Raw genomic sequence first — 17021 nt, 5'->3', positions numbered from 1 at the left:
TCCATTTAAATACTTTAAACAACCGATTTAGCAAAACTAAAATATGTACAACACATTTGAGAGTATGACAAATATGTATGTACAAAAATTAAAAATAAAAAAATGTCTCTAATATATGTATTTGCGTATAGAGGACGTGATTTAGAGGACGTTGTTGGAGAGGAAGGATATATAGATGATAGAATCTTTTAGAGTAGACTGTAAAGGACGGATATAGAGAATAGATATAGAGGACGTTGCTGGAGATAGTCTAACCGTTTGCCGTGTAGAGATAAACAAACTACTTACTACTCCCTCCAGTGTCCTATCAATTGTTGTTTTGTATAAGGTCCGAATCAAACTTATAAAATTTTATCTATAATTGTTATTTAGTTTTTAAATCTAATATTTATATGCACCGATTTATCTTAAAAGTACTTGTATAAAAGTATAAATGTATTAAGAGTTCATTTGTATTTTAATAAAAAACATTGGTCAAAACTATATTTTAGAGACCGTATCGTTGTCCTAAACGATAATTAATAGAACAGCAGCACATGGAGTATGTTTTAGACATCTATTAACCAATAATTTAAACACATATTGACTAATGTTTTATTAACTAATTATTTTCTGATTAATTAGGCAACCAAAAGAGCCTCACTCCCTGAGTGTGCACTGTGCAGGGTGCCAGTGCCACAGCTCCACACCAGTTCACACACGGACACACCCGAAATCCCACCTCAGCAAAAATCAAGAAGAAAAAAGGAAAAAAAAGACGCGAAACCCTTCCCCCGCCCCAAGCCCCCAACCCGATCTCTCTCATCAGCTCGCTCTTTCCTGTCCCCTCTCCGCCACCTCACCGCCGGCTCGCTCAAAAATCCTCGCGCCGGACGCCGGCCCTGCCTCCGCCTCCGCCTCCGCTGCGCCATGCCCGTCGGCGCCTGATTCATGTCTCAGTCCTACGCCGCCGCCGCCTCGAAGCGCCCCTTCTCGTCCCCCACCACATCTCCGTCCCCGACGTCATCCCCTGCGACGCCGCTTATGAAGAAGGCCAAGCATCCCGCCGCCGCCTCCTCCTCTTCCGTGGGGACCGTAGAGAAGAACGGCATCCAGCTTGATACCGTTGCCGCCGCCATGGGTGGGGGCCGAACGAATGGCGAGGAGGATGCGGACATGGTGCTCGTCAACCAGGACAAGCTCCCCGCGCCCAGCGTGCCGGCCTCTGCTGGCGTTGCCGCCAACCTCTTTCGAAAGAAGGCCACGCTCCCGCAGCCGTCGACCTCCGCCCGCAAGCCGCTCCGCATCAAAATAGGTGCGCTCCCAATCTCTTATTATTCGGAATTCCTTACTCTGCGAGTCTGTTGCGACTAGTCGCCACTGAAGGGGCATGTGGCTGCAATTGATTCCAATTCTGTTGTTTCGGATATGTTACTTCCCAGCTCGTGGGCTAGCTCTAAGTTTTTTGGTTGCCTGGTATTAGGGTTAAAATTCACTAGCAGCAACTATCAGTTCACAGATCACTTGCTCAGACGCCACCTGGACCCACCTAAATTTAGCTCTTTGATGGATGCAACATAAAAATTGGATCTGTACATTGTTTCTGGAAAACTCGTGTTCGGTAGCCTACTATGGCATTTTAGGTTTTCTTTTGTTGGGAATTGATTATGGTTTGGGGCATTTCATATTTTATACCTGTTCATACCATCACACTAATCAGGAGGGATTTGACATAGGAAACATGATACTTCTGTTGAGCGACTTGTGTTTAGTTGTTTGCTTCTGTATATTTCAAGTACTTACTTTGTTTTGTCACACTGTTTATCTATCTTTCTGATTAACCAGTAGCCACTCATACACATTTGATTAATATATATGTAAAAGAGAGACAGCCAACCAAGAAGACAAGAAGGATCTGTTTTCCACTAAGAAGAATTAGGCGCTTTAAAGTTGCAGCGTTTTATGTTTTTTCGTGAAACGTTGCAGCGTTTTATGTCCCGAGTAGCGCTTTAGCACTTAAAAGGCGCTTAAGTGCCTTTTTAATAACCATGGCAAGAAGGATATGTTTTCCACTAAGAAGAATTAGGCACCAAATTTAGTCAAATGGGGAATTGAATCTTGGTGGACTGGTGTACACTGACACCTCAACCCAGTAACTGAACTGGAGTCAGTTCCTATTTGATTAATTATGCCTCAAGTATCATGGCTAGATATTCTATGGCACCTATGTGAGACAACCTCTACTATTGGGAAATTAGAGCTCTATTCTTCTGAAACCATTCTCATTACGATGTACTTCCCCTTCAGCATACACTGTTTGCTGATTTCCATCTGCTTGCTATGCCGCTAGTTGCTGGAAAATTCATATTGAAACACATGTATGCAAATCTTATAAATCACGAGTCACTAGCAAGCAGTACATGCTGAACATGTGTATTTGAATTTCAGAAATCATTGGATTTACTTTCGACAACCTTTACTTAAGTGTCATCAGCTCTATGTCTAAATGCCATTCTGGCCGCCTTGCATTCATTAGGTCAACCAAAACTGCCAAAAAACTTCGAAGAGGATACATGGTCGATTTTGAAGGATGCTATCACAGCTATTTTTCTCAAGCAGAAACTTTCTTGTGATGTTGAGAAACTCTATCAGGTTATACTTCTATTGATGACACTGTAATGTGACGTTCATGCTCCCACACTAGCATTTGAGTACCTCATAATTGTTTTTGTACTGCAGGCTGCTGGTGATCTTTGTTTACACAAGCTAGGGGCAAACCTATACGACCGAATCAAGAAAGAATGTGGAATACATATAGCTGAAAAAATATCAGCATTAGTGGGTCAAAGCCCAGATCTGGTTGTATTCTTGTCTCTGGTCCAAAGAACATGGCAAGATTTTTGTGATCAGATGTTGATTATTCGTGGTATTGCTTTACTTCTTGATGTAAAATATGTCAAGAATGTGGCAAATATCTGTTCAGTGTGGGATATGGGGCTGCAACTGTTCCGCAAGCATCTATCACTATCCACGGAGATTGAACACAAAACTGTAACTGGCCTTCTCAGATTGATCGAGAGTGAGAGGTATGCTTGTTCTTCTGTTCTAAGTTCTGTTAGTGATTTGTGTACTTCATGATCTATTCTATTACCCTCTGCGAACTTGTCTTTTGATTAATCGATGATACAAAGCCAGACTTACTTTACAGTTGATTGCATATAATATGGGTCATGATCCTTTCAAATCAAAATTTGGAAATTATATATATTTTTGTATACTGAGAATTTAAGGTGGTACGCCTTTAAGGCAAAATCTGTAGCATTCAGTCTCCAACCTATATATTTTGTGTATTCTTTACATTAATTTGATAAACAGTTAAAAATCCAGTATGGAAGGGACATTGACACATTGCTTATTCAATGTGAAATAACATGTGAAGAGATGGAGATAGAGCAGAACAATTGAAGAAACAATGTCAATAATACCCAAATCTGCAATGGATTGTCGTAGTTGTATGCCCATATCCTTGTAATTTTTTATACTCTATGTAGGGTAGGATCATGATTTTTATGAATCTGGTGCATGATCCTATTACACAATGCCAAATCTGAACCATGTGAACAGTATAGGACTATACGACCGTATCATGATTAGTGCTGGAAATAAAGCTCGAGGCTCATGAGTCGGCTCGGGCTCGCTCAGGCTCGTGAGCCCGAGCCAAGCCTACTTTTGTGGCTCGCTCAAACAGCGAGCTGAGTCGAGCCGAGCCATCCTAATGATATGGTGCTATGTTGCTCCACTATTACATTATTATGTTATTGTTTTATTTTCTTACTCCCTCTGTCCCAAATTAAAATTCGTTTTATATTATTAATAGGTTCATACAATACTTGATGTATGTGTTTTACATATGTGTCTAGGTTCATCTTTATTTATTTGAATATAGACATAAAAATCAAGAGCTAAAATGACTAATATTTTGGAACGGAGGGAGTATTTTTTATAAACCCAATGCTAGATATAGTTTAAAATATGTTGCTAGATTTTTGGTACATTTTTTTATATATAATGAAATGTACAATTTATGCTCTAAATGGGACTTAGTGTGGCGACTCGCGAGCCGGCTCGTGGGCCAGAACGAGCCCAAGCCAAGCCTAATTTCCAAGATCGCAATGTGACCGAGCCGAGCCGAGCTCGACTCGGCTCGTTTCCAGCACTAGGGCATGATTCTAGCAAGTGATGACCGAGCCAGGCCTACTGCAGGCACGACTTCGCTTTGCCCGGCCTGGGTCGGGCCCAGCTAGCATGAATAGAGTCTGAAACACCCCAACTTTAATATTCTGCTCACTTTCTAAATAAAATAGTATTCCAATTGCATTTCAGTGAGATTGTGAGAATATTAAATGCATAAGGTATATTTATGTTCATGTGGCTTTTGGGTTTGGGACAGGGCATGCTAATGCATATGGACCTTAAAATCGACGTCTTATTCTGACCTGAATTTTTCTGAGTGGATCACGGGTGCCCATGAATAGATCCAGCAACAACTATTATCACAATTGAAGAAACACAAATCCTTTCCTTTGGCCCACGTGCCATCTTCAGTGTCTTAGCTCTGTTAGTTTGATTGAATTTTACAAAAATTTTCAATCCACATACGCCTCAATCTCAGCGTCCTTGAGGAAAAATAGTGTTTAGCCAGCCAATTTCCCTCAAGCTGATTATGTTCCAAGTTCGTATGAACATATGTTTCTGGCATTGTGATTAAAATGTTAAAAACATGCCACTGTTTGTGCCAGTCATGCCTTCTCTACTTACGCTAACATGGAAATTTTGATGCCATCTGTTATGTTCTGGGCCACTTATTTTCCCACAAAAAAGTCATGTTTGTACTGTAGTGTAATCTGGTACTGGCTACATTGAATGAGGGAACTGAAACAGTATACACGGATTTTAAGACATGTTACTTTTGTTTAGCTATAATAAGTGGAAAAATGGTGGCACTTGTGCAAGCTGTGGTAATTGCATGTGTGTGGAACACATCTTATATAACTGAGCTTGTGAACTGAAAGAGTGTTTGCCTTGTTATTATTCATAGCCCTGTCAATAATAGATACGTCTGCTCAATAAATTTTCATTTTTCTGATCAGGCTTGGTGAAGCAATAGATAGGACATTACTTAGTCATCTTCTGAAGATGCTTACTGCTCTTGGAATGTATTCTGAGAGTTTTGAAAAACCCTTTCTTGAATGTACTTCTGAATTTTATGCTACGGAAGGTGTTAGATATATGCAACAATCTGATATTCCAGATTACCTGAAGCATGTGGAGGTAAGGATATATTTCCTTATGTTCTTCATGTTATCTACTCATGTAGAACCAGTCAGGCACACCATTTAACTGATAATACGCACCTGAGCTGTGCAGTCGAGGTTGCAAGAAGAACACGAAAGGTGTATTCTATATTTGGAAGCTAACACGAGGAAGCCACTGATTGCAACTACTGAAAAGCAATTGCTAGAACGTCATACATCTGCCATTATTGAGAAGGTGACCATTTGCCTTTATAATATCTATTTCTTTTATGCAGCCTGTGCAAGCCTGTGATTTTTTCTATGTTTCTTGTTGGACACGATATCCATAAACTGCAATAATGCTTTACTAACCTGCTTTTGCATGTCGGCCCTTGTGTTTGGGGTGTTATTCAGGGGTTCACTATGCTCATGGATGCCAATCGTATAAATGACCTCTCGAGGATGTACAACCTTTTCCAGAGGGTGAATGCTGTTGAGCTGCTAAAACTAGCGCTTAGTTCATATATCCGGGCTACAGGCCAGGGCATTATTATGGATGAAGAAAAGGACAGAGAATTGGTTCCATTTCTTCTTGATTTTAAGGCATCCCTCGACAAAATATTGGAAGAAAGTTTTGCCAAGAACGAGGCTTTCTCCAATACCATAAAAGATTCATTTGAGCACCTTATCAATCTACGACAGGTGCCTGATTTTTTATTTTCTACTTGACTGGTGTTTCAGTTTTACAGTATTGTCATTTTATTGATGTCAATGTAATTCTTTTTATAGATGTCATTCTGTCATTTTTCTTCTATCATTTCATTTATCATTCTCTCTGGTTGTGATGTCCATGTGGTTATAATGTAAGATCTTTGGCCAATAGTGTCTGCCAATTTACCATAATATTTGTATGATGATCATGCAGAAAGTTACAATCAGAAAAACTTGCTTATGCTATACAACCGACTCCTAAAAATAATGGCATTGGTTTTCACTTGAACTTTTGGACCTACAATTTTATAAGAAAATATGGCTAAAATAGATGTTCATTGTGTGTGTGTGTGTGTGTTGATAATTACTGCATCCAAGTCTTCCAACTTTAAAATATAACGAACAGTTTTGCCTCTAATTTTTGTTAACTTGTCTGTTGTAGCTAAACTTTCCATTCTTGGTAGAGTAGTTTAGTTTTTTTTTTGGTTCTATATGTTCCTGTCAAATAATGGGTCCCATGCTTACAACAGAACCGACCTGCGGAATTGATTGCAAAGTTTCTTGATGAGAAACTTCGAGCTGGCAATAAAGGGACATCGGAAGAAGAGCTGGAGGGTATACTTGATAAAGTTCTGGTCCTGTTTCGGTTTATACAAGTATGTTATTGAGCTGTTCCATTTGACTACTAAATTGCATTTCCTCTTGATTGGCAATATATAATTTCTACTTCGTCATGAGTTGCATGTTTGATGCGCTACAGATATGGGGCTCTTTTAGCTCAAATATGCACTATGTACGAGTAAAGGTATAAGGGGAAATAATCTTGCAGGCCAAATTTTCTGTCACAGCCAGGCAGAACTTGTTCTGTGAAAATTGCCGTTTCAATTTTGGCTTGGTTATGAACCAAATGGAGGCTAAGTCCCTGTTTGGCATGGCTCCAACTCCAAACTCCAGGCCGGAGTTGAGTGGATCCCGCCAAACATGAAAACTCCATCTTTTTTGGGAGCAGCCCAACTCTATAGAGTTGGCGGAGCTCTAGTTCATTTTGGGCCTGGAGTTTAGAGCACCTCTTTTCTAGCTCCAAAGCCCTCCAAAATAGACCTGAACATGGAGTTCAGTGGTATTATAGACCAATGCCACCGATTACACAAACTTTTTTATATTTTCCCTGCTACCCTATCCTTCCACCACCAGCTCCTTGTGTCGCCCCTTGCGCCGTCCAGGTCCTCGTCACCCTTGCTCGCCGCTGCCCATGCGCCTCCGCACCCCCGCCGCCCTTGGCTCCTGGTTGTGCGCGCTCGTGTCGCAGAGGCCGTGCGTGCCCGCCGCTGATGCGCCACCCCACTGGCCTGTGACCCTCCTGCCCCCGCTGGTTGTGGCCGTGCTTGTCTGCGCTGCTTCTGGCTGTGTGCGCCCGCGTTGCCAGAAATTGACCCTTGCCAATCAAACGAAGAGCAAGACTGTGAAAGCAACTGCAAAAACCTCTTTTCTGGAGTTAGGGACACCTTGATAGTCAAACACCTCCCAAGCAGCTCTGACTCCACGTGGAGCCTGCTCCACCTGGAGTTGTGGAGTGGAGCAGAAATCTGTGGAGTTGCATTCATGCAATGGGCGTAAATTTTGACTTGTCAAAGTGAGATGCTAATTTTGGCTTGGCCTATTGGGCGGGCATCCAAACAAACGCTATCCAATAGATGCTATAGGTTGGGGCTTCCCAAACAAGGTGATGTTGGTGCCTTAAAAAAAGATGGTGGTTTTGGCTTGAATATTTAGGTGAGCCTGAGAAGCATCCTTACTAGGCTTCTAGAAAAAGAAGTGTCAAACCCATGTTTTTTTGTATGTTAAATAATTGAAACTAGCAAAATTGTTTAGATTTTTTTAGATAATAGGAATGTAGTTCCTTACCTTTGTCTCAGAGAGACTACAGCCGATTTATTGCAAACTCAGACAGGATCAACACTGTCTAAAATCTCGAAGAAAACATGAAAAGTTTGGAACACGAGACTATCCAATGCTAACTCTGAAAGGGAAAACTCAATTTACATAATAGTTTAATTGCAAGCTTTATATTTCATCATCTGCAGGGTAAAGATGTATTTGAGGCATTCTACAAGAAGGATCTAGCTAAGAGGTTGCTGCTTGGGAAGAGTGCATCAATAGATGCTGAAAAATCGATGATCACAAAAGTAAAATATCTTTATTAGCATTAGTTTTTTTTTTTTTTTTTGGTTTCACATGTTCTGGCATATGTGGACAAGAACAACTTTACCAACATGCCCAACATGCTTCTGTTTGTAGCTCAAAACTGAGTGTGGAAGTCAGTTTACCAACAAGCTGGAGGGAATGTTCAAGGTAGCGTTAGCTGTTATTACTATGAATACATTTTTAGTCTTATCTTATTTTGCGAACCTGTACAGTTGTATCGTTAGGTGCATCTGAAATATCAACATTTCTTTTGTATAGATTCAGTATCCTTTAAACATCTGTCTGGTTTTGTAGGACATTGAATTATCCAAAGAAATAAATGATTCATTCAGACAATCATCTCAAGCTAGGACAAAGCTTCCCTCTGGCATTGAAATGAGTGTCCATGTGCTTACAACAGGGTAAATAATTTTTGCCCATTGCTTTGATACTCTCTCTGTAGAACATGTTCCTTTTAGATAGCTTTGGAAACCTGACCTCATGCATCCATAGTCCTAGCATGCGAGCTGGACTTTTGATGTTGTTGGTTGTGTTTATGTAGTTCTGATAAAATATGTTGATTTACAGCTATTGGCCTACATATCCGCCAATGGACGTGAAACTCCCACACGAACTGAATGTGTATCAGGTTAGTATATGGCCTTGGTGGTGGTAGTAAATATTTTAACGTCAGTCTGAGTATTTTAGTCTGAATATTTGTTTAACCTCTCCCCTCTTTCTGAATACTTTGTTTAATGTTCTCCCCTCTTTCTGAATACTTTGTTTAATCCTCTCCCTCTTCTGACAGGATATATTTAAAGAGTTCTATTTAAGCAAGTACAGTGGAAGGCGTTTAATGTGGCAGAATTCTTTGGGACACTGTGTCTTGAAAGCAGACTTTCCCAAAGGCAAAAAGGAACTTGCAGTATCATTGTTCCAGGTGCATTTTCATCTCATTTTTTGGTGCTTATCAGTTGAAACCATCTGAGATCAATAGTTATAATTTTGCTTAACGTATTGCTGCCATCAGAGCGTGGTTTTGATGTTGTTCAATGACGCACAAAAGTTAAGCTTCATTGACATCAAAGATTCCACTGGTATCGAGGATAAAGAATTGAGACGAACATTGCAATCTCTTGCATGTGGTAAAGTTCGGGTTCTCCAAAAGGTGTGTTCCTTTTTTTTTGCCCCATCGTCATTTTGCATTTTCAGTATGCAGCTTCTTTAATTGTAACCTTTGTTTTCAGATACCAAAAGGGAGAGATGTAGAAGATAAGGATGAATTTGTATTCAATGAAGATTTTAGTGCTCCTCTCTACCGCATAAAGGTAATGTATGTACACATACACTTTGGATTTGACATGGTCATTAAGCTTGAACTGTTGTTTTGCGCTTCCAGGTAAATGCAATTCAAATGAAAGAGACGGTAGAAGAAAACACGAGCACCACTGAGAGAGTGTTCCAGGATCGGCAGTATCAGGTGCTTTACCTCTATATTCTAGCAAGTGAAAAAACTGTCAGTTTAGTTGCAGAATGGGCAGCACGTTGTTTTATGTATTTTTTTAATTATTTCTGCAATGAATTGTCCGTGGAACTTGCTGTACATAGTTAGCTTGAAGAACATGTCCTTTTGTTTGCTCCAGTTGATATTTGATATGTGCTGGATGCTTTATGATAGAAAAGTGAGTCCCCTATATTGAACACCACAGTATACTATGTCAAAGAGTGGGCCCCTTTTTTCTTCATTTTTTTAATCTTCTACTAGGTTATGAAACTTCACTTTTCATGTAATCCTATCATATAATCATTATAAATATGTAAATACATAAATCATATCCTTTTGAATTGAAACTTGTAATGCACAATTTGACAAGATTCTTTTGGTTCCATAATGCAGGTTGACGCGGCCATAGTTCGAATAATGAAGACGCGGAAGGTCCTCAGCCACACCCTTCTAATAACTGAGCTTTACCAGCAGGTAACTCTTCAGAATACTAATTAATTTAGCTGCGTATGTTATTGACCTCACGGCTAACTTGAACCCCCTTTAACCGTTGGGTTTCATCCATGTCCCTCATTTCAGCTCAAGTTCCCTGTTAAGCCAGCTGATATCAAGAAAAGAATAGAGAGCTTGATCGACCGGGAGTACCTGGAGCGCGACAGGAGTAACCCCCAGATCTACAACTATCTGGCTTGACAACGTTTTGGTGGATCGTTCCCATTTCATTACTATCAGAAAAAGGCACTGTAAATTAATTTATTTTCCGGTTTCTTGTTCTTTCATGCTTTTCTTCTCTGGGAGGAAGTTGTAGTTGTAGCTGCTGCAACGTGTTTATATAGAACAATTTTTTCGGCATCAGTATAAAATCAGGTTCCTTAAAGCTATTCCACGTCCGTCGTTGTTTTTGCACAAACCGCACCGTTGTTTGCAGCCTATCCAGCCAGGCACACACAATACATATTTAATGTATAGATCCTCCATCTAAAATTTAATTCGACGTCTAAAAGAGAGATTGAAATCTCGATGATTTTTACAGAAACTAAACTACCATTTTACGGACGATCCCCCTCATCCATTAGCACTGGTTCTCTCCAGCTTGGCCATTATTCTGTTCTCTCTTCTTGCTGCCGCCCCTTGCATCTCGCCACTCGTGGCCTGATGACACGAGGCATGCGTGGTTGCAAGTTTCCGACGTTTTTGCGCTCCATGGTAGGTTTGGGATCCGACGTCCGCTACGGTGGTCTAGGCACATCAAAATTCGTATGGACGGAACGGAGCACGAGAATTTTTGGATCACACAAGGAGCAGTCTGCCATAGTGCCATGGGCATTGGGAACCCAGACCCAGCAGTGGGTCGTCGACTCCTTGTTCTCGCTCAGTCGTTTGCTTTCTTTTTCATGCGGGTCCTTAGGGTTTAGTGTATCATACTTATTATTGACATGTTATATAATTTTTTTGTTGATGCGGCAAGACATTTAAGAGAGAGAGAAAGCTGTATATTATATAATATAATCCATCAGTCCATATGAATTAGTCGTTTTAGGTTTGTCCTTAGTCAAATTATTTAAACCTTGGCCAATAACATATATAAGTTTAAATTATTATAAACTAAAAGAAATACATATTATAGTAGTTCAAGTCATGATGAATCTAGTAACTTTAATTTTATATTGTAAAATCTTATAAAACATCTAATATAATCGATCAAAATTAATAAAAATTGACTTAGAACAAATCTAAAACGACTAAATGATATGGACGAAGGGAAGCTGCTTTGGCACACCATCTTAGGTTGCGACACAAAAAATACATATTCAGGTCCACTCTCATAGACACAACATCACATCAATTAAATAATTTAAATATATAAGTATGATATCGTACATTGTGAAGGAAGTATCTTCCTAGCAGTATTATACTTTACATCCCATGCGGAATCTTTAGATATTGGAGTATGATACTTTGGACTAGGAACCAGTGGCGTATCTAGGGGTATGGCACGTTTGCCTTGGCAAGTTGGCATACCTGGCGTACCCATCATATACACAATATATATGTACATAAAAATATAAAATTGTTTTAAAATATTTAACATAAAAATGATGTTTCCTTAATAGCCTTGTAGATTGTGCTTCCTTTGTGTTTAGGCTTATGGCTTCAGGGCCTATCCGATAAAGTCTTGAGATGGTCTGTTTGACGGACAATACGATTATAAAATTGATAGTCCAACACGACCGCTTGGATTCTTCAACAAACATTGGGATCGCCCGTAGAACCGATGATACAATCACAAAATTGACAATCCAACACTCGATCGCTTGGATTCTTTGACGAGCGCGACTCGCGAGATGCCGCTCGATGATAGACTGCTGGGTGTAGGCTCCCAAAAACGACGAAACTCAAATTTCTCCGCTAAAAGTCATATGAACTATTCATATGACTTTTCATCTGTTTATATTATAATTTACTAGGAACGTGCCCGTGCGATGCCACGGAACACAAGATTTTGCACTTTCGTAATAATTTTTCTGCTGTTATAACTCTGTTGTATTTATAGGCTACAAATAAAACGTGTAAGTTTATACAGAGACATGACTACAAAGTGCAACAACATTAAGTAGAAAGAAAGGATTTCAATTAAGAAACATATTATGGATTAACTATTACATAGATTAGATAATATTTCTTTAACTCAGAATCAATTAAATATAAAATAGCACAAACACACAAGAAATCAGTAACATGCCAGCATGTCCAACACGCCTGACCAATTTGGCACGGGAGGATAGGAGAACAGAGCCATCCACCATTGCAGTTGTAGGCTTACAACAATTCCAAAATTAAGGTCAAATACCGGAAAGGATTGAATGTTGATTGCGGTGCTTACACGACTCGTCAAGGCAGGGGGGTAGGTGATGCAAGATGCGATCTTGTGCATGATGGACTAAATCTCCCTCATGATCTCCTTGTCGATCTTCTCATTGATGGCACTGAGGAACAACAGAAGACAACGTGATAAAGCCATGACTGACACAATGCACAATGACTACTTAGGATTGGTTAGGGTCGTTGGAAGATGGGGGATAAGATATTGTGTGTGGCGCCCCCCTTCTCGACGACCTCAGCGTCGTTGACGATGTCAAAGTTCCAGCACTCAAGCACGACCCGCTATAGCTTTCCGGCTTCCAACCATTCTGCAACAATAGTCTATACCCGTGACTGGGAAGATGGGGGATAAGATAGTGTGTGTGGCGCACCCCTTCTCGACGCCCTCGGCATCAGTGATGATGTTAAAGTTTAGCAATCGAGCACGACCCGCTATAGCTTTCTGACTTCCAACCATTCTGCAACAATAGTCTGTACCCGTGACTGGTTCTCTTCAAAAAAAATACGAGGCATGAAGAAGTACTACAAACAAGCAGGTAAGCAGTCGTAAGAGAATGCAACAATGAGTCAGCATACTTATTTTCCAAACTATGGAAGAATAATAAACTGGAACATCCTAAAAAATTATATTGGTAGAAAACAAAGGAACAAACCTAAAAATCTTTTGTGTTGTTGGGATCTCTCCGTCTCTCTCTCTCTCTCCCAAATCCTCACATGTCCAATCTCATATGCACATATCTCCCCACAAGTGCCTTCAGACACGGTCAAATTGGAAATTGTATGTAGCCTTGCCTTTCTAGGCTGAAACATATTCATAAGTAACTATGAATAGAATCAAACATTACCTCCAGGGTGCAGCGAGAAGTGTATGATTCCCTATCTGTAAGTGATGCAAAGGAAATGCTTATGTTCAGTTCTGACCAAGATCTGCATGATTAAATCTCAGAGGTAACTTTAGTCTTTCAAACCCTCTCCTTCTCTATGTATTTCTATGTGAAATCATATGATAGTCACTGTAAAGTATAATGTTGTGAACATTGTTAATAGGAGCACCGCGATGACGTTTGATAGGGGCAGATTGAAGGACGTGTTGTGGAGAAGAATGGTCAGTACCTGTTCAAGACGCCGAACCGAAAATGGAAGAATGGGTAGACATGTGGAGGCCAGGGTCACCACCGTCGCGGTCATCTCCCTTTTTCCAGTGGATGACGTCGCCTCGTGAGCAAGGAAGAAGACACACTTTCTCGTCCTAAGGGTGGCGTTGCTCCCAGACCCAACCTGAGTGGAGCCAAACCATGCCGGAGCGAGTAGTGGAGGTCACGGCGCGGGCCACGTGGCGCCGTCAACAACCACACGTGCAGATGGCTCACGCTTAAAATCACAATAAGATTCCAAACCTTCCTCTTGGCAGGCCACAAGCAAGTAGCCTGTGATTTGAGGACAAAAAGTTTCATCAGAAACACTACCAATTTGGAAAAAAATGTTTTAGATGTCACCTGGAATCAAATTATGAAAACTCAAACTGGCAATTGGTGAGCATAATAGGCAAACTATACTTCTTAATATATGATACGGAACTTAGTCAACTCATTAACGGTTGGCATACTATACTTCTAAAAAGATGGCAACAAAGGTTGCGATATATTAAGAACATGTGTGTGCAGCATACCTTGATAGTTTAACCGTCATTGAAGCGGTAGTGAGGAATTGGAGAAAGGTTAAAACTGTCTCGATATTATGTCACAAGTCATCAACGTCATGATCCTCATCATTATCACTAAACTCTGCGTCACTGCAAGACTCAGAATCTCCATCACTTGCAGAATTCGAAGCCTCCAAATTTTCTGACGAATTCCAATCAGGTGGAAATATTCGCCGTCAACAACCACGATGCCCACCTGCGCGCAGGGCCAGGAGCGGCATTTTATTGGGATTTAGCGGCTGCGCGCATGGCCGGGCGCGGCTGCGGCGGGTGTGGGTGCGGGCGCGGCTGCACGCATGGCCAGGGGCGGCTGCTGGAGCGGGAGCGCATGGCCGGGGCGTGGCTGCGGTGGCGGCTGCTGGCGTGGGCGCGCATGGCCGGGTGCGGCGGGTGCGGGGGCGGCTGCTGGCGGGCGTGCATGGCCTGGGGCGGTGGGTGCGGCGGGTGCGGGTGCGGGTGCGGGAGCCGGCAATCAGACGGTTGGGATAGAGGCGGAGTTGAGCCGGCAATCGGACGGTCGAGATGGAGGCGGGGGCATGGTTGTGCCAGTCTACACTATTGCCTTAAGGATTAATTAGTAGAGATAAGTATTTTTAATTTACTTTCCAAGACTTATTATTTATGTTTTTAACTTAATCTCCAAATTTTAAATTTATTGTGTAGTTTGATGTAAAAATTGTTACTGAATTGTTAAATAGTTCTATAAAATATATATGAAAAATTTAGATGACATACCCTATAGTAAAATTCTAGATCTTCCACGTCTGAAAACAGCTAAACAACCTTACCCCACTTACTACCAAATCTCGCAACGAGTCAATCAGAGCTGAGCAGTGACACCCTCAGGGCTACTTTGGGAACCTCAAATCTCATTCGGGATTGGAGGGAATTGAGGTGGAAATGAACTAATTTCCTCTCCAATCACTTTCAATCTCGAAAGAGATTTGAGTTTCCAAACTAGCACTGAGGGTGGGGCAGAGGGGCCACCGTCCCGGACCCCCAAATTCATAGGGCCCTGGTCTTAGTATAATATAAATTTAGTATATGACACAATAATTAGCGACGAAGTGCCAAAGAGACGATGACTACGAGTCCACAAACTGATTATATTTGAACATGTTAAAACTTGAAAAACCTTTTAAGGTACAGCAATATGTATACTTTTATTTACTTGTTGCTTAATATAAATATTTTAAGATGTATCTTAAGTGTTTATGTTGATAACATTTATATAAAAATAATAATTAGAAGAGCCTTTATTTAAAGTCTTGTCATAGGTCCCTAAAAGGCTGTCTCCAGCAACGTCCCTTAAAATTCATCTCCTAAAAGAATATTTTCTGTCCTTTACAACACTCTCTAAAAGATTTTGTACTCTATATCTTCTTCATCTCCAGCAATATCCCCTAAATTTCATCCTTTATATCAACAGTGTTACCAGATTTTACATTCTATATTATTTTTTACCGCTCGTTAGCACGCGCACAGAAATCAACACAGTGTATAGAGCACAACCGTACATCCTCTATACATAGCGCATGCATGTCATCTTCTAAATTTTGGAGGACCTTTTAGAGTCTATTGTTGGGGGGAAAAGGATCTGACAAACCTCTATATTTAGAGGACAGGAGCTTTTACAGGATCCTGCTGGAGGCAGTCTTAGGACCGACGTTGAAGATAGGGATGTTGTGCTTGGTCCAATGCATGCGCCGGCCCGGTAGGTTAGATGACACAACTGCAAACTTCCAGGACAAAGTATGTGGAGTAGGGATAGATCCAAATATTTATTTAGATGTTAAATTTTTGGTCTTCTTTCTTCGATTATAAATAAATAGGATATAAAATTATAAATTTTATTTTTATTTTTAGCATTGAGTTTATTGAGATTTATAAAAAGCAAATCTCAAATTCGTTCTATATATTTTTAAATAATTGATGTAAAACACAGACACATATATGGATTTGGATTTAGATGTTTTTCGCCTTTTTCGTTGTAGGGAGAAAATTTTATTCTTGTCTTTAATAATAAGCTTTAATATGACTAGAGATTAGCACTAAATTTTATGTACATATTAAAATATTAAATTTGTCATATAACTCAAATGTTCGGATGTTTAGAATCCATCTCTAATGTGGAGCACAAAGATGTTTGACCCACACGTCACACCACGAAGGTTTGGCGTGCCAAGCTTGTTAATTTCGATGTTCCACACTTAGGTCTTATTCGGGCATGAGATCGAAAGGGATTGAGATGTATTAAATCTATTAATAGCTCTGATTTTATTCATTCATTTTTAACCAAACATGCCCTTGATACAGGAGTAAAAAAATGATGGTGATTACATGATTTACATCACTTCGCAAGTATTACTGAATTCTAGAGTACCGAGAGATAACGTGAGTGAGATTGAGAGAAATAAATAAGATAATATCTGTCCGTTTTAATTTATAATTTATTTAACTTTTTACACCGAGTTTGACCATTCAAAAAAATAATTATTATTTATTTTTATTGTGATATCATTTAACATATATACTTTAAGTATTACTTTGCAAATTTTTTAAATAAGGTAAACCGGTTATAAATTGGAGTGGAATTTGGAACGTTCACAACTTTGGTTTATTTGTCTGCTCTCGTTGTGCGGCAGCTGTTCCGGTCAGGTGGTCCGCAGTGGTTTGTTATAGACGTTATGCAGGTTTGACTTGTACTGGCCTCTACCAACAGTCCAACCAGCTACCTTGGTTACGGGCCACGGCTCGGCCGGGA

General features: G+C 40.3%; 1 protein-coding gene across 1 annotated transcript; it reads left to right on the top strand.

Moving 5' to 3' along the window:
- Positions 1-654: 654 nt before the first annotated feature.
- LOC103625822 (cullin-4) lies at positions 655-10553 on the top strand. Its single transcript, XM_008646220.3, has 17 exons — positions 655-1294; positions 2516-2631; positions 2719-3065; positions 5130-5310; positions 5407-5529; positions 5688-5975; positions 6515-6640; positions 8069-8170; positions 8283-8336; positions 8484-8590; positions 8757-8817; positions 8977-9108; positions 9199-9336; positions 9416-9496; positions 9568-9648; positions 10066-10146; positions 10252-10553. Exons 1-17 carry the CDS (start codon positions 931-933, stop codon positions 10363-10365), a joined length of 2496 nt encoding a protein of 831 aa, XP_008644442.1. The 5' UTR covers positions 655-930; the 3' UTR covers positions 10366-10553.
- Positions 10554-17021: the final 6468 nt, after the last annotated feature.

This window comes from Zea mays, chromosome 5 (genome assembly GCF_902167145.1).
Source record: "Zea mays cultivar B73 chromosome 5, Zm-B73-REFERENCE-NAM-5.0, whole genome shotgun sequence".
Taxonomy (NCBI): domain Eukaryota; kingdom Viridiplantae; phylum Streptophyta; class Magnoliopsida; order Poales; family Poaceae; genus Zea; species Zea mays.
The sequence above is the reverse complement of the archived record's forward strand: the minus strand, read 5'-3'. Positions and strand labels throughout refer to the sequence as shown.